The following is a 22802-nucleotide window of genomic DNA, read 5'->3' as shown; positions in this document are numbered from 1 at the left end:
GTAGGGGTTGACCTCTGCGAGGTTTCTCTGGTGTAGATTAGAGAAGGGCAGCTGGGTGGAGAAGACGACACGACATGATGTGGTAACAAAACTTAAAACTGTCTTAAAACTTGCAAACCTGCAAATCAGTCCAACTCTGGTATTTTAAAAAGTAGTTCAAGAACAGCAAAACCGATCTTTAGCCTTACAAGCACCTAGTCAAGCTTATTTGTAAAGCACGTTTCGGTAAAAGCGCTTACAAGCACCTAGTCAAGCTTATTTGTAAAGCACGTTTCGGTAAAAGCGCTTTGCAGCATTAAAAACGTACAACAGAATTACGAAACAAGAAGTAAATACGACATTTTGTTGAATCCCATCATCCAAATCATAAAGCATATACATGAAATTAAATGTGAGAAATGTTGACCCATGTTCCACTTGCCGGTGCTGTTAATCAAAGGCAGCTCTGAACAGCTGGGGTTTAAAGGAACTCAGTGTTTCGGCTGTTTTGTAGTTTTCTGGATGTTTGTTTCAGATTACAGGAGCACAGACGCTGAATGCTGCTTCTCCAAGTTTGGTTCTGGTTAATGTATTTTGCTGCTCGCTGATTTATTGACCTTCTTAGTGACGTTTTAGGCAGACCTGTGAAGACACTGCTGCAGTGATCAATTCAACTAAAAATAAACATGTGAAAGAGTATCTCTAGATCTTGCTTCAATCCTGGAAATGTCCTTCAGGTGACAGAAGGCCGACTTTGTAACTGTGTTCATGTGACTCTGAAGGTTCAGGTCAGAGTTCATCACTACATTCAGATTTCAGACCTGATCTCTAGTTTCTAGCTGTAATAACTGAAGCCATGTGCCGACTCTAGATCGTTCCAAAGATAACTTTTTGATCATTCTTCTGGCTCTAGATATCATTTTAGGTGATTGTCCAATTTCTCCATTTGTTGATTAAGAACTTGGTGGTTTAGGACATTTCCTGACTTTTTTTTTAATGAGTGCAATTTTCCCTTTTTAAGGAGTGGCTAAGAAAATAAATTGTCTCCAGATAGCAGGTGTAAAACCTCCATTCCTCGAGGGCTTTTGTCTCTGCAACATTTCACTGTGCCTCTGCATCACTGACTCATATAATTGGGTCATTAGCATGACTGACATAACTCCTACAATCATTTGATTCACATGTTTTGGACTTGAGACACAAATTACCCCTGCGCTGTCATACAATATACCGCATAGAAACAGGAAGCTCAGTTCAACTCAATTCAAAATACTTCACTAACCTCAAAGTGAAATCAAATGTTGCTGTAGCTCATTTTACACAGGTTTATTCAAAAACCTTTCGCTGTAGAAGGTAATCGGTATGGACAGGAAGTTCTCCTGTAGTGGTATTTAAACGCCTGGCTTACAGTCTCTGCTCTAATTCATCCCAAATGTGTTCTGTTGTGTCGCGGTCAGGATTCTCTGCAGGCAACACAAGTTCTTCTATATCCGTCTGCTGCGCACAAGGCCTCTGGGCTATGGTTGTAGAATCTGGTTCTACCAAACTGTGTCTCTTTTTCTGAGACGCCGCAACGGCCGAAAGCTGTGCAGTAAAATACTTTTGGAACTTGGGCGTTGCAACTTTCCAAAGAGTTACAGAAGGGCATAGAGTTGTTAGTGGTTGGTTTGAGTTTTACTGGTGAAAATAACAGCATTTTATTTTTGTAAAGGAGGAACAAGGTTTTTGGTTCCCACTCTCCACCAAACTGTAGGCTACTAGTCAGGCAACTTATCTCATCAATAGGCGGGTATAGTTAACATAAACAACACCAGTAGACATAACACACACACACATAACACAACCCAGGGGAGATTCAAGGCTCTGATAATGAGGCCCATTTCATGGTTCGTTGTCCAGTCATGAGAAAAGTATGGGGAAAGTGTATGCCGTAAAAGACTGTAAGGGTTTGCCGCGTCACCATGCAGGTCAGATCATTTTGAAGATAGTTGCTGATGTCTACATGGCCTGCACCCACGGTGACACATGCAGAGATAAAATATCTGTGAAAGATGTGGAACCTAAAACACAGAGACTGAGTCAAACCAGAAGTAGAAGAAGAAAAGCAACAAATGGTTTTATCAAAAACACTGTGGGGAGACTTAGGTACATAACCTGGATCACACCAAACTGTTAAAAAAAGGTATAAGATATAAAAAAAAACCCTCAAACTTCTTTCCTCTTCTCCTCCTCATCTCCTACTTGGCCACTTTAATCACTTTAATCTCAAAGTCAACACAAACACAAGACCATCAACAAACCACACACAGGCACCAGTACACATGGTCCTAATTTTATAAGCAGCCCTGCTGCAAATTCAATTTGTCACCACCTGAAAACATGAACCGCAGTATGAAATACAAAAATAAAACTAAGCTAGCCAGCCACACACCGGCGTGCTTCAGAAGTCTAGCATCCACATATAGAAGCATTTATAGAAGGAAGGAAACTGTTAATACCAAGTGATGAGCCCAGGGTCCATTTAGTTAGAAGATTTTGGGATTTGACTCATAAATCTTTATGGCTTTGCTCCTTTTTAAAACAGTCATTTATGCCAAAAGAGCATTTATCTACAATCAATTGAGTGTTAACATGGATCAGACTACACATGACACTAACTCCACATAGTTTGCTCCCTTTGTTTCCCCCTTGGCTCGATCGCTGATAACCAAACAGAAAAAGGGGCGAGGCTGGTTTTAATGTGTGCAAATGAAATTACACGACAATAGCAGAACTACAGCAACAGCTTTGTTTCTGTTGCTGGGCTCCCATCCAGGACAGTCTGGCACATCTGAGGCAAATCACAGCCAGCCACATTTTCAATTTTTGAAAATAAAAATAGAAAATATGCCTCGGGATTGTTCCCAATCGTTTCTTTTTCCACAACAGAGTGCCGCTAAGAGTAAACTGGGCTTCCATGTCATCAGTAAGTGAGTTAATGTTAAGCTAATTAGCTTATTGACATGGGAAAAACAAATGGAAAAAATAAAGAGAATCTATATAGAGAGTTTTTTGGGGGGGTTTTTCACAGTGCCCTGCAAATAGCATGGCAATGGAAGTTGTTCCGCATTACATCCATTACTAACTTCATTGAAATTGAGTTCATTGAAATTATGCAGGTGCCGAATTGGGAAGTAAATGTAAAATGATATCCAATTTTTAACATTTTGCAAATAAAACAGTGACACTGAATGGAGAACTTCTGTGAACATTCAAGTCTTCACATAGATTTTCATTTGCATTTGGCACCGTACTTTGACTGGACTGTTCCAACACGGATAGTTTGAGTTACATGAAACTCTTGATTGGTTCTCTGAGGAACAATTTTCTTGACAGGCAAGTTGTCTTTGAAAGTTTGCAGTTGTATTTTCAGTCCTCAGATAGCGGTTACTTAGTCATGATGGAGTATTTTTCATTAATGGTTTATTAGGCTTTCAAAGTTTTGCACATGCGAACTCTGTTTACTATTCGTCTAACTTGTTTAGATTAGAGTGGTTTTCCTTCCACGTCATAATCTTGCACAACTCTACACTGGTGTACAAAAAAAAAATAGTACATTGAAATTTGCTGTTTATTTTATCCGATAACTTCCTTTTTTAAATGAACTTTACCTTTTTTTAACCTTTTCTATAAAAATAAAAAAAAAAACTTTGATGGAAATGTTGACTGTGTTGAGAAAGAATCACGAGAAATATAAGTCTGGTTTGGAAAAGAAGTGGAGGCAAAGTCGGATCAAAGCACCGCCGCAGCATTTAAAACCGGGTGAATTATTGTTTGTTATTAAATGGTGAAACAATCACCAGACGTCTGGTCTTTGTGAAAGAGATACTTTGGCTCCTGTATCGAATAATCTTTCCAGAAGCTGATCAATAGTCCCAGATGGTTGCGGTTTATTGACCTGTTTGTTTGCTTGACCTTCTCTTGTTACAGTCGCCTACAGAAAGTCAAACCAAATCTAAAGTAACTGCCCTTTTCCCTGCTTCCTACTTCAAATGTTCCCTGCTCACAAAACTGACAGGAGAGAGTGAACCTTTTATAACTTGTGCATCTGAAAAAACTTTCTTGATCAGTTGCCCTTCTGGTTTGGGTTCAGGAAATAAAACAATCTGCTGTGCATGGCAAACTGTCCATGTGGGGAGTTTTAAAGCTGTTTGATTGTTGCAAACTGTCTGTCGATGCACAATCCTACTTGAAGAGTCATAAATATGCCTAGCTATGTGTGAGGAGGACAAAAATGCTTGAAGATACTGTAAACAACTAAAAGAGAGATAAGGATGAGTGGACTCACAACACTTGTTAGAGAGGAAGAAGGTTGCCGTTGTCATGGTTTCTACGCTGTGTTCACAAACAATCTCTGAAGCGTTTAAGGAAGTCGCAGATTAGAGTTTCGGTTTGGTGCAGCTGGTTCGCTTTTTTCAAGTCGAGCCGGTTGTAGGCTTTTGGGCTCATTGAAAGGCCACCGATGTGACCAGATTTTGTCATCTCCCTCTGTCCCCTAACTCTTCCTTTGGTTTCACATGGCCTCATGATGTCTTGGCCTCCAGAAGCATCATCATGACTCCCAGTCATCGTTTGTCTTCGATTTAGTGCAGACAGAGAGCCAGACACACGGAGACAAACGGAGAGACACATGGAGACGCACAAATCATCCACACATGCAGGCAGGAAGAGGAAGAGTTTATGTTGCTTCAGCATCTTCGGTAAACAAGAAGCAGACGCACCACGTGTGTGTATATATATATGTGTGCGTATGTATATGTGTGTGTATATGTGTGCGGGTGTGTGTGTGTGTATACGTATGTCTGCATGTAGGCAAGTTTCACCTGTTTAGATTTGTTTGTGTCTGAGTTTTAATGACTTGTCTGGATCTAAGTCTATATCTGCTCTCTTATGGGCTTCATATGTTCCCATATGGACAGATCTAACCAGTGTGTGTGTGTGTGTGTGTGTGTGTGTGTGTGTGTGTGTGTGTGTGTGTGCGTGCGTGCGTGTGTGTGTTCATGCGTGTGTGTGAGTCTCCGTCACCAGTAAGCATAAATCCCACATGCTTTTAACTGACGTCTGCGCAATGTGATCATCCGTCATCTGAATGGAGGAGCTGTGTGGGAAAAATGTGATCTGTCAGAGGGAGAATGTTATTTATACAAGTAGCAGTTTGAACGGTTTTCAGGAGTTTGTGTGGGCAGCCCTCCATGTACTTCTTGATGTGATCTGCATGTGACAGCGTGACGCCGTGTCACTTGATTAAGACAGTAGAAACTGAAACTGTGGCTTTGCTGCTGTCATTCACCGGACCAGCTTAGCAGTGAGCTAATCTAAAGCGGCCCAAGAAGAGGAAGCTAAATGCAGCCTGGGACAGGCTCTATAAAGGGCTTAAAGGGGCAGTAGCCCAGGGGCACAGTTTTTTGGGGGGCGTCCCAAAGACTTTTCTTTTCTTTTCTCTTTATTTACTGTAGTCATAAAATCATCAGATCTCACGAATGTTTTAGTTCAACTGGACGCAGACCAAAAAAGTTAACTTTTGTCCACCGACAAACCAAGGTCTCGGTCTGGTTGGATGAACTCTGCAAAAGCAGAAAGTGGACTATTACGCAGGGCATTCTGGGTAAATACAGCCAAAATCAATGCACGTCTTGCAAAAAATGACTTGAGGTCTTTTACCAAAGGCAAAAGAGAGATCCTAAAACCACTAAACTCTGACGCTACCGAAGTTTAGCGTGTCTTCTTCTGAGGCTTTTGTGTCGTTTCCTTCAGTGGTTCTTGGTCCAGCGCCACACAAGCAGGTCTTCCGATGAATTTGGATTGTTGGACACAATGCAGCGTGACAGCAAACAGCACCAGCCGAAGATTTAACAAATGTTGCCTCTTTGGTCCTCAATCAAGCCGAGTCTACACCCTTATAATGGTGTTTTCACACCATTATAAGGGTGTGAAAACACCCTTATAATGCTTACTGCTTCTTGAAACAAGAATGCCTAACACAAAACATTTCACAAAACAAATATTTTTATATTCTTCAAGTACCGGCATTGTATTTTCTGGTACTTTAGGGTGAACACTAGACTGGACTGGTAGCTCTGGAAAGTTAAATCCATGAAAGTGTGGTGTTTTCACATGAAATATGTGAAGGAACCCGGTGCTTGATTTTGCCCAGATACTGAAAAACAGAGCAGTTTACTGTAGATTAGCGTGTGGAGGAGGAAGATCTGGACAGCTCTGTTATTTAATCAGTGTCTGAAACCTCTAAACAGTTCGTCAAGAGCCAAACGGACAAACCCCTGTTGTGTGTGCCTGTTTATGGCACTGCAACAATTCAGACGTGAAAAAGTGATTTGCTTATGCTGCTTGATCTGACCCCGAATTCCTCAGGTTGAATTAACTTCTGCACTTTATCTGGAGAGGTTTTCCTTATTAATCTTGTAAATTGCTAGATTTCGTTAAAAGTGGACATTTAGGCTTCCAATCTTGAAGACTTTAAGGAAATTACAGGGCAAAAATAGGAGATGAAGGCTCCGAAGCTCCTCCAGAGCTAAAAAAAAGGTCAATTAATGTTTTTTTTTCTCCCATACTTCAAGAGAAATTCTTCATTTGCTACAGTAAATCACTGGATTACGCTTTTCATACATTTTTCTATAATATTCATCTTGAATTTCCAAAACATGAACCTTCAGCTGCTTTCCATTCATGTGACACGACAGCTAGCTGGCGCAGAACTGAAACTTGCTGAGCCACGATCCTGAACTGACATGTTTGTATCATTAAGTTGTTTAGCGGTGTAGATTTCACAATTTTTATCTATCCCGAGGCTCGTGCTGCCTATGTTTACATCAGACACTTTGCTAACATTGTACAAGTTGCCATGGCACCAGATAACCTCAACGACATGCAAAAGGACAATAAAATTATGTATTTTAAAAAAGTTATGATCACACAAATGGTTCCATTGGTATATTTTGTTGTAAGAGAGTTTACAGACAGGCCACGTTATTTATAGTTCCTGTTTTTAAAGATAGATTTGACATCTGGCTGTGGCTCATGTGAGCTTTCAGACGCAACCATCAAGAGGGAAAAGTAAATTTTCTCCAGCTGCTCGATAATTCTTTAAAGAAGAATTCAATATTTACTCTTCACACTCTACTTAATGATTAACGCAGGGCTCTTTGGCAACCTGCAAGTTGCCTCAAAAACCGTTGCAGCAGCAGCAGCAGCAGCACAGTGGAAAAACTCCGGTAGCAGATGTAGAAATATATCCGAGCCCTGAAGCTGGCAGGACGCATACACTCCCACAAACAGGATCTTTCCATATGGAAACACATCGAGTGGACCGTAATCACTCATATTCAGTTGCTACTGGCATCCTGAAAACAACACACAGATGTGTTATTTAATGTTCCCTCCACGAGGTGCAGGAGAGCCAAAGCTGGCAATCCCCACAGCCCCCTTTCAGTAACCACATCCTCCTTCGTTTCCTGTGTCCTCGTCTCTGTCTCATATTTTTAGCTTTAGAACCACCGCCGTACCCATGAGTGCGGCGCAAAGTGGCACAATGTTTCTAACCATGCTGAGCAAAAAAGTTCAGATTTGGTCTCCTTGGACCATAACAGTCTTTTGTTCTACATTTTTGCACACGGGACTTCTACTGGCTTTTTTTCCAACTATGGTTTTCTTGTTGCCACACGCATAAATATTAGATTTACAGTTAGTTGTCATGGCGACAGGACTCACGCATGAGCTCTCTGCTGTGTACCTTGGTCTGCACAATGTTGCTTGTTCACCAGTGTTCTCTAAAAAACCTCTGAGGGCTTCACAGAACACACAAGTCAACAATATTTAGAAACCAGGCGACTTATGAAAGTAAATTAGATGGACTGGACATATCTTAGGGATGTCAAAGCAAATTGTTGTCTGAAATCCTCACATTAATTTCCTCATATTTCAGAATTACGCACCACCAAGTTAAACACAAATGCAATGCATTGAGGTGGGATTTTTAATTTGACAGGCAAAAGTTTGAGCTATCTGAAAAATCTTTCCAAGATACTGTATTTTAAAACAAAATCAAAGTTTTTGAGCCGCCAGACTAGCAGCAGCAGAAATTAGTAAACACCTCGTGAAAAGTCGGCTGAGCTCGTCATAGAAACGACTTCTTAGTTCAACACTAGCAAACAGCCAAGTGGAGAAACATTGCCATGAGGTGCTGATGGCCAAATGTCGGAAAGACCAGGAGCTTCTTAAAGAGACAGAGACCCAATTTCAAGGTGTTAAATTGTAAAGTCACATTTCTATGAAGTTGTGTTTGACATATATAGCAATCTTATAGCACTCTTGTGAAATATCACTATCTGCCTGGAAAATACAACATACTGCCCCTTAAAGGCATTTAACTTTATGCACTTTCTTTTATATTCAAAACAGTTAGAGGGGATGAAAAAGAAGAGAAAGCTGGGTGTTTTAGGTGTTTCTCACATTGTTTCGGTTGTTTTCTCTGTTTCAGTTGAAATGTACAAAATTTCAGCGCAGATGATTATATGTATGACGTGTGCGTGTTTAGCAATTGTACAACATTATGTGCAATGGTCAGAGCAATCCAAATTACCGTTTTGTTTACGTCTCTTTTCACTGCCACTGTGCGAACGCAAACATTGCTAAACACTTGAGGTGTGCTGCTGCTTTACAAACGATGCACAAACATTAATTTGCAGTTAGCAAGCGAGAAGATGTGTGTAGGGCTGCGTCAGCCACGTATGATGTGTGCTCCTCACTCACTCTGATGCTTTTATACCCCGTATTTTTATCCCGGAGCGTACGCAGCTCCCTGCCGAACCTCAAGTGGCTTTTCTGCGACGCCACATGTGCCGAGGCGTAAGTGCACACTCGCAGCTGCGGTTTCAGCTCTGGTAGATTGCTTAATTTAATCTGCAAGAGTTTCACAAGTTTTTAAAAGCGGGATTTTTTTTTTTCTTGTTGTGTTTTTTGTTACTGATGTTCTTTGACACAGGAAGAAGAGACGGGTAGTGAAAGCATCTGTGCGGTGGGTTCATAGCACAAATTGAAGACAGGCCTTTTTTTGTGCGTGTGTGTGTGGTTTATGAGTTCGAAGTGAAGCAGCAGTAATTACAGGGGATCATGAAAATGGCTTATGTTAATGTTGCCTTTAAAAAAAGCAGGCAGAGTACCTTTAAATTTATTTCACATGAAGCTGGTTTCTTCATTTCGACCGATCTGTGCCTTGTTGTCCTGGTAAAACTTTACAAAGCTTTCTTAAACACGCGTGTATCTCTTGTGAGTTTGCATGAAGAGAGATTGTGCAACACAACTTAGAGTAACGCCATGCAAACAGACATTTCTCAGCTTCCTTTGCAACTCTGCGAGAAGATGCGTGATGGAATAGCAGCCTCAACTGAGAACTGAAAAAGCAGATACAGCAAAGTGTTGAAGCTTGCACTTGATGCTGCAGCAGCTGTGCATACTCTCAGACGAAATTGCCCTTGGCAAGTACATCAAAGTTGAAGTTTGCATTAAGCTGGGTTGAAGTATTACGTTTGGAAAATTCTCCAGTCTTTTAGGGGTTTTATTTGTTTTTGAAGTTTGTCAGAGCTGGAGTTTTGCTGGGCATAAAACCACAATGAGGCACAGGATCTGACGATAAGTGAAGTACTGGGCAAAATGTGTAGTTATGTATATGAATTCATCTTCAAGTCAACTCTGACCAGCTTTCTTGTCAATGGTGAAGAAAAAGCTATTTGTCGTGCGGATGTCGCTGTGGGGTTTATGACTGCTGTAAGCTTTATGTCCACCGCACCTATCTCTACTTTATGGAAATTTGGTGGATGTGAAGCCCAGTGAACTCTTTTACTGTGTTCAATAGGGCAGCTTTGGGACATCACACGTTACTGTATTGGAAGTGCCAACCCACAAAACAGTGACACTGTGGTCGTAAATGGAGATGGAGAGTATCTTATATACTCTCCAGTTCTGGCTCACAGCCAGAACTATTAATACAAGGCAGGATGCTTTCATGTCAAATTTTAGATGGAATCAATACTCATAGGGCCACTTAACATTTTCCCAACCTTTTATACTTGGTTTGCATGTCTCAATAGAGTCTCTCCCAAACTTTATCGGAAGTGTTGAAATCGCCCCTCGCTGACAAAAGTTGTGTCATCTTGTTCACAGGGAGGTGTCCTGCTCTCTTTCTTGACACCAGGCTTGGGTTGAGCTATTTGGGTGACTGGTCACAAGTTTGTTGTACAGAAATTCACCCAGATAGCAATGTTGATATTTCACTTCAGTTATTGTAGTCTGCCTGTAGGTTTAGCAATGGCAGTGGAGGAAGTGAACAAAGCGTGTTGGCCACGCTTCCAAATATTGACTTAACAAAAACAGACCATTCCTGTCTGTTCAGCTTGGCACTGGGAATGGTTGGGTGGGCAGTGGGGGACGGTTTTTTACAGTGCGGATAATGTCCGGTAGCCATCAAGCTGAAGGTCCACACCCTCTGTTCATAGCAAAGCGTAGAACATGGGGCTGGTTTTTACCAGGAAAAGTCTGCTCCCAAAATAATTACTACTTCTGTACATGCAAGCGACATGAAAACCTTTGAGGAACGTTTATCAGACGCAGTGAGGAACTATGTAGGTTTGTACGATTCTTCACAAAATACCTACAAAGATTGCTACATGGCTAAAAACTCTTGGACAGAAATTGCAAAGTCATAGTCCGCACAGGAGGCTGATTGCAGAAAGGTGTAGCGCTCTCACCTATAGGCTTAGGGTGTGACGAAGGGATGCCCCCTGGTGGTCTGTCATGTATGAAAGCTGTGAGCGAATGATTGTTTTGCAACCATATGACCATTGTTTTTTAACAAAAGTGGCTCACAGTGTGGTTTTCTGCTGCTGTAGCACATGTTCTTCAAGATTGGGCATTCAGAGACGATGCTCTACGTACCTTGATTGTAAAAAGTGGCTACTTGAGCTACTGTTGCCTCTCCCTCATCTCACACCAGTCTGCCCTTTCCTGTCTGACCTCTGACATCAAGAAGGCATTTTCTTCCACACAAGTATAGCCCACCGGATATTTTCTTCTTTTAGAACCATGTCCTGTAAACCAGAATATCTGGTTAAATCAGCCGTTTCCAGGAACAGCCTGTCTAGAAACAACAACCACTGGTACATAAAAAGTCAAAGCCAGTCAAATCAACTTTTACTCCTAATTCTGGTTCTGTATTAATAACAGTTTATACACCACATTCACCATCACCAATCCCATAATTTATAATCAAACCCAAACTGGATTACACATGGCTAAAAACAGAAAGGAGCAACAATTTAAAATTACTTGCTTTCTTACTGAAGTAAATTAAGTCGTGTTCAGTTTAGCATGGCCTTTTTGTAAAACCATGTTCATGCTTTGACTTCAAAATAGATATTTTTGGCAAGCTTATGACCGACCAGGTTTGGACATGTATATTTAGACGCTATAGAGAATTTTTTAAACCAAAGTGGCTTCAGAGCGGTGCCTCGCTCATAATAACAGGATGCAGTTCTCTGGTTTTAAGTTCACAGTTTCCATTTAAGGACACACAATATCTTGAACTCTATGTGTATTTTGTAAGCAGGTTATTAGTCAAAATGTATTGGGTCACAAAATACACATCTCTGTAATCTAAGGTCCAATCTGAACATGATACTATACTAAAAGGCCATCTAAATGTATTTATTTTTGTTTTATTTTAATGTTTTACTAAAAACGAGAAGGGGGGGAAAAGCTGCTAAAACAGAGGTGACAGAATGGCTCAAGCTGTGAAAGCACAACAGCAATCTGTAAAAAAAATATGCAGATGTGGGTTCAGTCACTATAGGATTAGAGTTTGTTTACATTAGAGACGGATAGTTTAGATTTTTTATTTTATCCAAATATAACAGTGAACCTACATGCAGGAATTTTTCCCAGTGAAGGCATTTTTTCCCCAGGGAAAGCAGGAATTACCGRCCCTTCCTCTCTCAATAATTCACTTCATTTACATGAAAGGATTTTTTTTTTAAGAGATTAGCTTGACCGACATATTGCTGCCGCTTCCTGTAGCACGAGGTAGGAACAGGAACATTTTCCCTGACACAAATATGAGACCAGACAGAGCCGAGGCGCTCTGCTCTGGTATTCATCACGGCTCTGCAGCCGAGGCAGAACAGGAACTCGACCCATCAGCCTACCTTCATCCGTCCCGAGTACACTGTTGTTCCGATAAGGCGCCCCGCCGTAGCCTAGCCGAGCACAACAGGTGGTAACCAATGGCAACAGGCTCGAGCGCGCCCCCACCCCGCTCGCTCTTCCCCCACCTATCGCATCCTGAGGAAGCGCCTTCCTCATTGGTTCCTTCCTGAATGAACAAGTTGGACAGAGTTCATGAATGTCGTGGCCCTCTTCAAAACCAGAAACAAAGATCTTGGTGATAATAAATCTCCGGAAGACAAAGAGTTCTACTCTCACCTCTTCGGCAACATGTTATTATTCTGTGAAATGTGTGCGCTGCCGGTAAATCTTTCAGCCGAATAAACCTTTTGCGATGTTTGTAAAGGTGTGAGAAACTGAGATTAWGTTTGTCATCTGGAGGCATAGTTTTCTTCACAGCAGGCCTCGCAGGTTAAAGAAGAAAAAAAAAAATTAAATCACATTTGAGTAATTGATTTGCCTGTACAAAATGTTAAATGTCTGGATTTATTCCAATCTTCAGCTTTTTCTTGATAAATATCTCTCCAGACATTCTGAATATTAGTTTCGATAAGATCAACACTTTTGTTTAGAGTTTTTTAATCACATTTTGGCAGCTTTATTTTTACACTATGTCTTCATTGCTTAGCTTAGCACAACTGCACGTTGTGAATATAGATGGATAGAGAATAAAAGGTTTTATTATGTGTGTCTATCTAGAGCAGCTACAAAACCTATAATTAATCATCTACTGCAGTACCTTGTGAATGTTTCCTTTGAACTCTTTCACATTCTTCACCATGCAACAAATTTCAATGATTTAATTTGGATGTAACTATATTTTTTGCAAATTTGTTGAAACTGTGACTATGTCGTGAAATCTGTGGGGAAAAAAATCTCCTCTGCCTTCTGCCAGGGCTCCCAGTTCTAGAAGTGAGTACATGAGGATGATTGACAGCGCTAAGACACGCCTCCTGGCTCTGACTGGTTGTTTTTGGTTGGTGCTGTGGAACTGAGCAGTGCATTTCTTTTGACGGCGATAGTAGGATGGAGGAGATCGATGTGGAGGAGATCGATCTTCTCACAGATTATCTGTCTCAAAGCATGCTGTCATGATATGGTGACGTTTAAAATAACATATTTTGTATAAAAGTCACATAAAAAATACAATATGTGGCAGAAAGGTGAAAAGTATCCAGCAGAACAATAACAGTAAACCTACGATGAGAGTTGCAATGAAACGTTTTAGCTCAAGGCATGTTCATGTGTTTCAGTGGTCTAGTCCAAACCCGGTGTCTGGTCAGGTGTGCCACATGAATCAGCTGAGAACAAGAACAGACCTAAAGCTTGCAGGACGCTCACCTTTGACAACTAGAGTTGGACAGTATGGTCGAGGTCCAGACCTAGGCCCAGATAAAAAAAAAGAATCTGCAGCAAGACAGAAGAATTTACGTTCCGACTTCCTGCCCATCGAATCGGATTGAGATAAACAATCCGATTCGATTCGAGATAAACATTTCTGCAGATGTGCAAACGTGATAGAGAAATAACCCAAAAGGCTGACTGCGCATCAACAATCATCTAAATATTTTTTATTCATAAAGCACATTAAGAAAGCTATTTCATTCACTAACGTGCTGCACAGTACAAAAACAGATCAAAATACTGCACTGTTTTATTTATAACCACTTAAAAAAAAGACCTCGGTTAAATTATGCAAGACTTTTGAACAGCACCGTTCAATAAATTCACCTCTCGTATTTTCCTCTCATCCCCGGCTTTCCTCCCCTCCCTCGGTCTCTCTGTGAAGTGAGGGGGTGGCTTAAAGGTGACAGAGGGCAGATGTTTCCTCTCTCTAGTTTTGAAGTGCTTTGTAAAGATGGAGATAGTGGAAAAGGATAAATCCACCACAGAGTGTTTTTACGAGGGAGGCCACCGTCACACGCAGGCCATGCCGTCTTTGTTCTGGCAGCAGTTCTGGAAAGCACGGCTCTGCCGTTCCAAGTGGCGCTGCGATTACGAAACCTGAACGTTCACCTTAAACCTTATATAATCAAAGCTACTTCCAGCAGCCGAACCAGTGGGGGCTTGTCTGTTGCAACATATTGGTCTGGTCAAATAAAACTTTGTTCAGTGGGCGGATATAATCCCCATGTAGACAGACAGCTTTTCAGACCAGAGAAAGCGCTCTGTCTTTTGTAAACGTTAGCATTAAGTCAAGTCATCTGGAGAATTATGCCTCATCTGCCCAGTGCATCTGTCCCTCCATTTATTAACCGTTAACAGCGAGGGTTGTTTCTTTGGCCTGCGGGTATGTGGCTGAAGGTGTCAGCTCCATACTGCCACCGTGTGGTTAGATTGAGTAATGCCGATATTTTAGATGATTTCAAAAAGTCACTGCATGTCGGAAGGATGTGATTTTAAATAAAAAAGAAAACGAAAATTGATTGTTCTATCAAATATTCTGACGATTAATCGATTAATTGGATAACAAATTTGTCATTTAACCCCACTTAACATTAAAAGACGCAAATAAACAAATAATGGAGTCCCTTTATAAATGGGAAAATAAACATATTATTGCATGAAGTGCAATAATATATTATTCCTTCAGTGTACGCAAAGGATCTGTCTGCAGATAATTTAAAAAATCAATAGTGTGATATGCTCGACCCTTTCAGTTTACAGTGCAGGGCATGGATTTTCTGGTTCTTTATTTTTTATTTACCGATTAATAATTGGACAGCAGGAGGTGTTTAGTAGATTTTTGTCGGCAGAATTTGAACCACGTGAAGCTTAAACTATGCCACATGTTCATTTTTTACCGTAAATGCAAAATGGATTTTTTTTTTTTAGTTTTGTAAAAAAAAAACCTGGGTGTGAGTCTATACTCTTGTTAACAATTAGTCGATTACTAGTTGATTATTACCTTAATAATAGATCAATCACAATCAATACGATTAATCTTCAGCCCTAATTAAGACACTGTAAGACACTTTTCTTTTTTTTTTGGCTTAACCCCAAACAGAGAAAAAATGAAAGCAACAAGCCCCATGCGGTTACAGAGTCTGAAGTTATGATGACTGAAACATGCTGTGGTGTCTTAACACTTGCACATATGTTTCTGTGCTAAATGAGCTGATCGGCTCATTTTGACCTTTCGACTGCTAAATGAAACCAGGCACAAAACTACCACAAGACGGGTGTGATCTTGGTCATGTACATGGTGTGAGAACTGTCAAAAGTGTTTCCTGGAATGGGAAAATACCAAGAAACAATGAAGTTCCAGGAAAAGAGAAAGCAGACTCTCTCAAGTCTAAAACCAATTAAAATGACCTTCATCTTTTACCAGGTTGTAAAATTATTTTAATCTAACCTCATGTGTACCAAAAAGAAAGTTGGATCAAGTTGCTCAGACGCTCTTTTAGAAGCTGTTACAAGTAATTGTTTAACCCAAGACTTCATCTGTCTCACCTTAGGTCTTTGTAAAGACGTTTTGATCAACTCTTTGTTTGTAGCGTTTCCTCAGTTCACTGAGCAGCAGCATTGTTGTCAGGTTGAGGGCTGGACTTTGAGCGAACATTGCAACGTCTTGATTCTCTTCCTTTTTGGACTTTTCTTCTGCAGACTGGCTTCTGTATCTGAAATGACTTCCAGGTTTTCAGTAGAAACACAGTGAGATGCACTAGCATTTCTGGGAAGTTAATTTATGCACCTTATTGATTATTCAATAATAAATAAAACATACAATATACTCGTCCCTTTCACATATTGTATTAACATTTCACTTTTTTATGTTTGATTTATTTCATTTTCCTTTGGCTTTTTATTCCTATTTTTTTGAGCAGACATGTTTTCATCATGCTACCGTGAACCTTTAGCCTGTCGAACTTAACCACTCTGAACTTTCAGTCTCCCTCTGGGCTGTTTGTTGTTTGCATTTCAGTCTGATCAAGATAACAACCTGGTGGGTTTACAGTCACAAGGAGGATACATATATTTAGTCTGTTTCTCTCTTTTTGATGTATTTTTATTTCTCATGTTCCAGAATATTTTAAAATAGCTACGTTTTATTATTTGTATTGCCCTTTTACATTTGTTTGGAGTGTATATCCTTTTTATGTTTGCTGCAAAATGTCTTCCTCTTTAGTCCTTTGTATGTCCTTTATATTTAGGGGCTACCAACTTCTCCATAGTATAAAACTTTAATAACGGCATGCTGCTGTCTCTGTCATGCAGTGCTGTGACAAAAGTTTTGTTTTTTCTTGTTTTGTCGCACCTAAATGTTCAGATTATCAAACAAATTTTGCAACCAGACAAATAATCAGAGTAAACAAAGAATGCATATTTTAATATGGAAATATAGAAGTGATATATTTTCTCACATCACAAAGTAGATCTACATTTTTGTTGTGCTATTATTATTTCAGCCTTAACATTGTGTTGCTACTTTGGAAAATTAACGTGTAGCAGATGGTTTTTCTCATTTATGTTTGTCTCAGTTGATTTACTTTATAACAGATAATTTTAAGTAGAATTTTATACTTGTCCTGACTCCTGTGCAATCGGAAGGAAAAACATACTTTCATAGACTGCGTAAAGTTCAACCCTATTCACCTTTACTTCTCAGACAATCAAACTGATGTTGTAATTGTTGGGTGGGGATTACAAAACAAATGTTGTCTTTTATTCTCCGCAATACATGGACACATTAAATAGAATCTTTGCTGCAGGCAATTTTCACGCCACTTGTCGGTCCACGCTTACTCAGGCTGTTATCACAAATGACAAAAAGAGAAATCGGGGAGGTTAGAAATATAACAAGCAAAGCAAGTTATTCATTTGGTAGCTTCTCCAAAAGACCAGCCTCACCTTTTATGATGACCTTCGCCACGGCCTCGCTCGAACCGATGTGGTTGGTGGCCACACATTTATACGTTCCCCCGTCGCTCTGTTTAACACTGGCTATCAGCAGCTTCCCCTCCCTGGTGGTTTCTGCTCCGACTGGCAGGCTGCCCCTTCCCACGCGGCTCCAGGTGAACTGGATTGGGTGAGAGCCGTGGGCGAGGCACTGCAAGACCAGAGGGTTCCCAGGCTGGAGCCGCACCTGGTCGGGCAGGCAGGTGGCGTACGGAGGAGCTGCATGTGGACGACAGCCGTTAAAGGGATAGTTCAAGATTTTTGAAATGAGGGCCTGTTGAAAGGAGAGGTGACGTGTAGACAACTTTATTGGTGCCTTAATTTAGTCAGAATCCAGCTAGTTGGAGAGACAACAAACAACGTTTTTGCCATCTTACTTGACCTGGAAAATGTTTGCATATTTCATTCTCTGCAAATGTTTCCACACGGCCTCAAGCTGCCAATTTCCTGCTTATTACCTTACTTTTCAGTACAAATGACAGGATGAAAAATACAAGGGCTAATTAGTCAGCTATGATAAGTACGCACTTTCCTTCCTCTAGTTTTTTTGTTAACCCTTTCATGCATAGTGGTCACTACAGTGGACAGCTGTCTAAAAGCCATTTTCTTGTGCTTCTTGTGGATTCTTATGTTATAAATGCACACAGACCACTGAACTGGACACTAATGCACCATAAAATACACCATCAACTATTGGCGATCAGCTGCAAATGCAAGAAATTGTTTTTGTTAAATTCAATATGGCCAAAAGACAAAAAAAGCATGCCGACAGACCCGGTCCCTCCTTTTATTGTAGATGGTAAAAAAACACATTGTGACATCAAATAACCCCTAAAGAACAATGCTACTGATGTATTTTTCAAGTAACAACTTTGAATTTGGAGAAAATTACAATTGATCACCTAAAAAAAATTTAAATAACATTTTTTTTTACAAAATATTTTTCCAACCTTTTTTTATGCCTTAAGAGGATCAAGAAAAATTTGGGAAAAAATCCTGACACAAAGGATCATAATTCAGGCATGAAAGAGTTAATCTGCCCTGCCTGTGCCCGTTAACATCTTGTGTAATTTGACGGTGTAATTTATCATGTATCTGCCCAAGTGAGACTGAATCCAACAGGCTGGCTTTCTGAGTGCTTATGACACTTGCAATGTATCAGCCAATAATTATTACATTCCAAAAAAGCCCTTTGTGATGTTAATGTTGTAATAATATTGTAGCTCTATTGCAAACTGGATCCCTCATCAAAATTAGCAACAGCAAGCAGACCCATCTTGTACTACTCACTGTCCACCTCCATGTCGGTGTACGCCTCGCTGTAGCCGTGTATGTTGGTCGCGTTGCAGATGTACTGTCCCGAGTCTTGGCGCCCCACTTCGGTCAGCGTCAGGACGCCATCGGCTACAGAGTGCTTCCATGGCAGTGGTGCTCTTAGCTTGGACCAGGTGATGACAGGCGTAGGGGAGCCTGGAGGGAAAAAAATACATTAATTATGTAATCACAATCGGAGGATTTTCAGAAAAACAGGCTTACCTGTAGCCCGGCACTCAATGGTGACTGTTTGTCCCTCGATCGCTGTCATCTCCTCGATGTTAACCGAAGCCACCGGTGATCCAGGCGGACCCACCACGACCAGCTCAACCTCTGCCTCGGATTTCCCCACGTTGTTATCAGCCTGGCAGACATAGACTCCGGAGTCCTCCGGGCGTACGGAAGGCCACTGAGAAAACAGTCAAACATTTTGTTCCACTTATCTGAAGTGTGTATATGAGAAGAAAAAAGAGATTTAAGTCTGACACTTTTTCGTTCTTTTATGTTTCACCTTAATAATGTGGGCGTCGTTTATCTCCTGAGTTACCAGCTGGAGGGTGGAGCCTCTGCGTTTCCAGGTGACCGTGGGGCGTGGCCTGCCGGTGACACGACACTCCACTGACACAGACTCTCCTGTTTGGATACGCAGAGGCCCAGTCGGTGTCAGCTGTGCTTTAGAAGGAACTAAGAGAAATATGGATGCACATAAATACACTAAACTATGGAGTTTGCCACAAAAAACATCTTTAGATAAATATATATGTATATATGTCCATATATATCTAAAATTCCTTCCAAAATAAATTTCAGGCCAGTATGGCATTGTTTAAGGTCAGAGCATTCGCTACTTCAAACACTTCTTGGTCTTTTCTTACCTATTTTTGGGGAGGTACAAAACTGTATTTTAATAGAAGCCATTATTAAATTTGTATCCACCAGTTTGAAGTGTTTGGAGTCTACTTTTCTGACCCATGACAATTTAATAATTGTTCTTTAAAACCTACAGTCTACTGTGAAGACAGAATTTGACTTGATTCCTATAAATATGATCTACCAGCAGGAGGGATCTTACTCTCATGTATTATGAAACATAAGAAGTATGAATACAAATAAAGATTAATGCAATGTTTTTCCATGGCAGAATATGATTTAAATAGATTATACATCTGATCTGGGTATTTTCATAAGCATTAAGCCGCATACTGTGGTTTAGTGGTTTTGATTACAGAGAGGGAGATCAATGCAAAAGTAAGAAATGTGTGTAGGAAGGAGCAAACCAAACCAAAGTTGGGATGGGCTCAATTTAACAGAGAGAGAAAGAGAGAGAAAAGTCTATATGATATTGGAAGTGTAAGAAAACTTACAGACTATCTACAGCTCAAGAAATCTGGCAGTAATATTTCATGACATGTTCAGTCTTGACTGTATTGTCTCCAAAATCCCATCAGATGTTTATAAATCCAACCTTTGAAAATCCTCCTTCTGCACTGTGCAAATAAATATGTGTCCCTTCTCCTTATTGGTGTAATAGATGAAATGAGGTTGTACTGTATATTTACTGTATATTTATTCTTTTGACTCTGGTCTGCTAGACTGTAATCCCGGACAAGCCCCCAAAATCTGCTGTTTCAAAAACATCACTAACACAAAAGAAAGATCCAGCTTGTTCAAATTTGAGCACTTAATATGAAGAGTTGGACATGAAAATTATTGTTTTAAAGAGTTTGTTAATTTTATCTTTAAACAACAATTATATTGACAACTCATGAGAGTCATTGGGTAAAGATTTACAGATCAACCTAAAATTCAACAAAATACTTAACTAAGCTTTAGGCAGTTCCAAATTGTGCATGGATGTAATCTAGTTCCAACAACATTGTGCAGTATAAAACAACATWAAAAAAAAMCACTTGACTACTTAACAGTTTGGTAAATATTGATTAAATGGAGGTCGGCTACTAAAAAATGTAGCTTCCTTTTCAATAAGAATTGGATCTACTTTATCTTACTTTAGGGGAATCCCATTTTCCAAACCTGAAGTTTAAAGACAAAACTCACATTTGACATTCAGCACAACACTGGCAAAGTTGCGTCCAGCGGCGCTGATGGCCACACAGCGGTACTGGCCGTGGTTTCCAGGTCGAGCGTTTGCAACAGTCAGCACAGACCCATCTAGACCAATCTTTACATTGTCTGAATGGGAAAAAAGACATTTCAGTGTATATTCACAGATGTTGGTTTTATAAGACAAACAGTTTTAAGTGTAATTGCTCCTGACCTAGCAAAGCCTGATTATTGGCTCTTCTCCACTCCAGCTGAACTGGTTGGACATTGCTCTTCACCTGGCACCTGAAGCTGACAGACTCTCCCTGGCGGATGGTGGCGGTCCGAGGCTCCACCGTGACGACTGGAGCCTGAGCTGCCACTGATGACAGGTACGGAGAGGGACAGAGGTGTCACATGTGAGGACGAACACAAGTACGAATCAACTGTGTGAACCTTTAAACAGGCCCTGAGTGACACTAAGAGTAAACAAATGACCACCCCAATGCAAACATATCATGATGTGTGTGGTGACAAAGTAGAAATTTAAACCAAAAAGCTGTCAGTAACAGTGCATTACAAACTTTGTTTCATCTGATTTTGAAATGCCCGTCTCCAGACCAGTTTAAAGGGGAACCAACCTTTTTGTGGACTATAAAAGGAAAATATATAATTTTAATCATCTTGTTTTTTGCCCTCTTTTTCTAGAATGTTTTGCTCTTTGTTGTCTTTGTAAAATACATTGCAATGCACYAAGATACAATTAGGACACTCCCTAAAGTTGTCAAAATGATCCCTTCTTACACAGCTTGAATCTGAATCTCTTGTGTATGGGTTTTGTTTCAACTAAGTTATTTGGCAAACAAGTAAAACATACAAAAAGGACAGTAGCCTTTGAAAAGCCTATGTTAAAATGAAAGGAATATATTTTTTTTCTCTCTGAATAAAAACAGAGTTCTTACCTGAGCATATCAGGGAGCAGAAGATCAGAGCTGCAGCGTATGAACCCATGATGAGCAAAAAGCAGTTCCTCTGTCTCTGCTCTGCACTACTTTCTCCGTTATCACTTTTGGCCTTTAACCCGTCCTCTGTGCTGACCCCTTTTCCAAATATTGTCTGTGGGTGACAGTCACGTATTAAAAGCTGGTTACTATATATTCTGTCTGTTTGTGAGCTAATGATTGTCTGATTTCCTTTTTATCCGAATGAGTCTATAGAGCCCCTTGGAAAAAATTTAACTTGTCAAGTTTTATACAAATGGAGCATGTGAATGCAAAAAAAAAAAAAAAAAAAGCTATTTGTATCTTGAAAGTCAACATTTCCCATCAAAAATAAGTGCAAATTAAATAGTTTTGTTGCACTGATATTTGAAAATGGAAGCCTTTTAAAGAAGTTAGCTAGCTAGCACTAATATGTTTCTGGCTGATAGTTGTTCATATTTAACGTTGCAAGCTCKATTGGAATTAATCAGAAAACTTAAAAAAKATTTCCTTRAAGTGTTTCTCTTTAGACATCTAAAATGCTCCTGAAACCCCGGAGATAACATTTTAACATCCACAAGAATTATGACATTTGTCCTTTCCAGAATAAAGTTTAAATTGTGTTTTGTTTGTAGTTCTGACTGAGAGGAATGTAATTATATGACAAATTATCTTGCCAAAAAAGGTGACTGTCATATAATGTAAAAATGTTAATATATTTTTCTTACTTGTGTAAACACCGGCTATGACTGTGTATTCGTCTTTTGGTACAACSGTATGCCGCTGTAACAAAAATAACGCTGCTGCCACCTTGCGGTTAACATCGCAAACTTGTTCTCTCGTCATGACGTAATGCMTCGGGGTCTGACGGGAGTTGTAGTTGGGATGAATTGAGAACTTCCTGCTTCCACGACTGCGACCGATATATTTCGGCTAGTAGCTGAGAAGTTCTTTATTCTCCATATAAGCCGCCRAAAAAATAGAAACTGATTCACAAACAAGGTAAGTGTTTCCACCTTTGTTGCTTGTATGTCACTTTATGAAACAAGCAGCGTTTGTGCCTTTTTGAGCAGGAAACAGTCAGGTTTCCCAGTTGAACAGTCGAGTGTAAGGTTAGTTTTACCGTTTAAATTAGTTTTTATCTGGATAAATTTGGAAATGTGACACATAGCATTACTATGCKWTACGTGACTTTATTGTTTAATGTTTAAGGGTAAGGTTGTTGTGAAACCGACTGGTTATCTTTAGAGCTACGTAAAGAAAGAGTTAATGTACCTGAATCTGACGTGTTATTGTTCCTTCAAGGCAAATGAGAGT

At 40.1% G+C, this 22802-nt stretch overlaps 3 protein-coding genes across 4 annotated transcripts in view; 1 reads left to right on the top strand and 2 right to left on the bottom strand.

Moving 5' to 3' along the window:
• Positions 1 to 12313, bottom strand: part of LOC103463542 (adhesion G protein-coupled receptor E2-like) — a 30129-nt gene extending 17816 nt beyond the window's left edge. The window contains exons 1-2 of the mRNA XM_008407063.1: positions 12231 to 12313; positions 10966 to 11117 (exon numbers count right to left, since the gene is read on the bottom strand). The gene's annotated coding sequence lies outside the window, so the exon portion shown is untranslated. The remainder of the gene's footprint in view (positions 1 to 10965; positions 11118 to 12230) is intronic.
• A 4239-nt stretch (positions 12314 to 16552) lies between these two features.
• On the bottom strand, positions 16553 to 21621 carry sid4 (secreted immunoglobulin domain 4). Its single transcript, XM_008407194.1, has 8 exons — positions 21468 to 21621; positions 20741 to 20887; positions 20521 to 20655; positions 18974 to 19146; positions 18685 to 18871; positions 18439 to 18618; positions 17101 to 17367; positions 16553 to 17000 (listed from the first exon to the last, which is right to left on the bottom strand). The coding sequence occupies exons 1-8, from the start codon at positions 21514 to 21516 to the stop codon at positions 16996 to 16998; spliced, it is 1143 nt and encodes a 380-aa protein (XP_008405416.1). The 5' UTR covers positions 21517 to 21621; the 3' UTR covers positions 16553 to 16995.
• Positions 21622 to 22382: 761 nt separating this feature from the next.
• mvb12a (multivesicular body subunit 12A) overlaps positions 22383 to 22802 on the top strand; it is a 6001-nt gene continuing 5581 nt past the window's right edge. For both annotated transcript variants that reach the window (XM_008407311.1, XM_008407391.1), the window contains exon 1: positions 22383 to 22487. The gene's annotated coding sequence lies outside the window, so the exon portion shown is untranslated. The remainder of the gene's footprint in view (positions 22488 to 22802) is intronic.

The sequence above is a fragment of the Poecilia reticulata genome, linkage group LG1 (assembly GCF_000633615.1).
Source record: "Poecilia reticulata strain Guanapo linkage group LG1, Guppy_female_1.0+MT, whole genome shotgun sequence".
Classification (NCBI taxonomy): Eukaryota; Metazoa; Chordata; class Actinopteri; order Cyprinodontiformes; family Poeciliidae; genus Poecilia; species Poecilia reticulata.
The sequence above is the reverse complement of the archived record's forward strand: the minus strand, read 5'-3'. Positions and strand labels throughout refer to the sequence as shown.

What these genes read in the sequence shown, in the direction of transcription:
- sid4 (XM_008407194.1), bottom strand. Translation starts at nt 21,516, where the DNA reads ATGGGTTCATACGCTGCAGCTCTGATCTTCTGCTCCCTGATATGCTCA. An exon ending in CAATAATCAGGCTTTGCTAG is followed by an intron (nt 20,656 to 20,740) that starts GTCAGGAGCAAT and finishes TTTCCCATTCAG; the next exon opens with ACAATGTAAAGATTGGTCTA. An exon ending in CACCGACATGGAGGTGGACA is followed by an intron (nt 17,368 to 18,438) that starts GTGAGTAGTACA and finishes GTCCACATGCAG; the next exon opens with CTCCTCCGTACGCCACCTGC.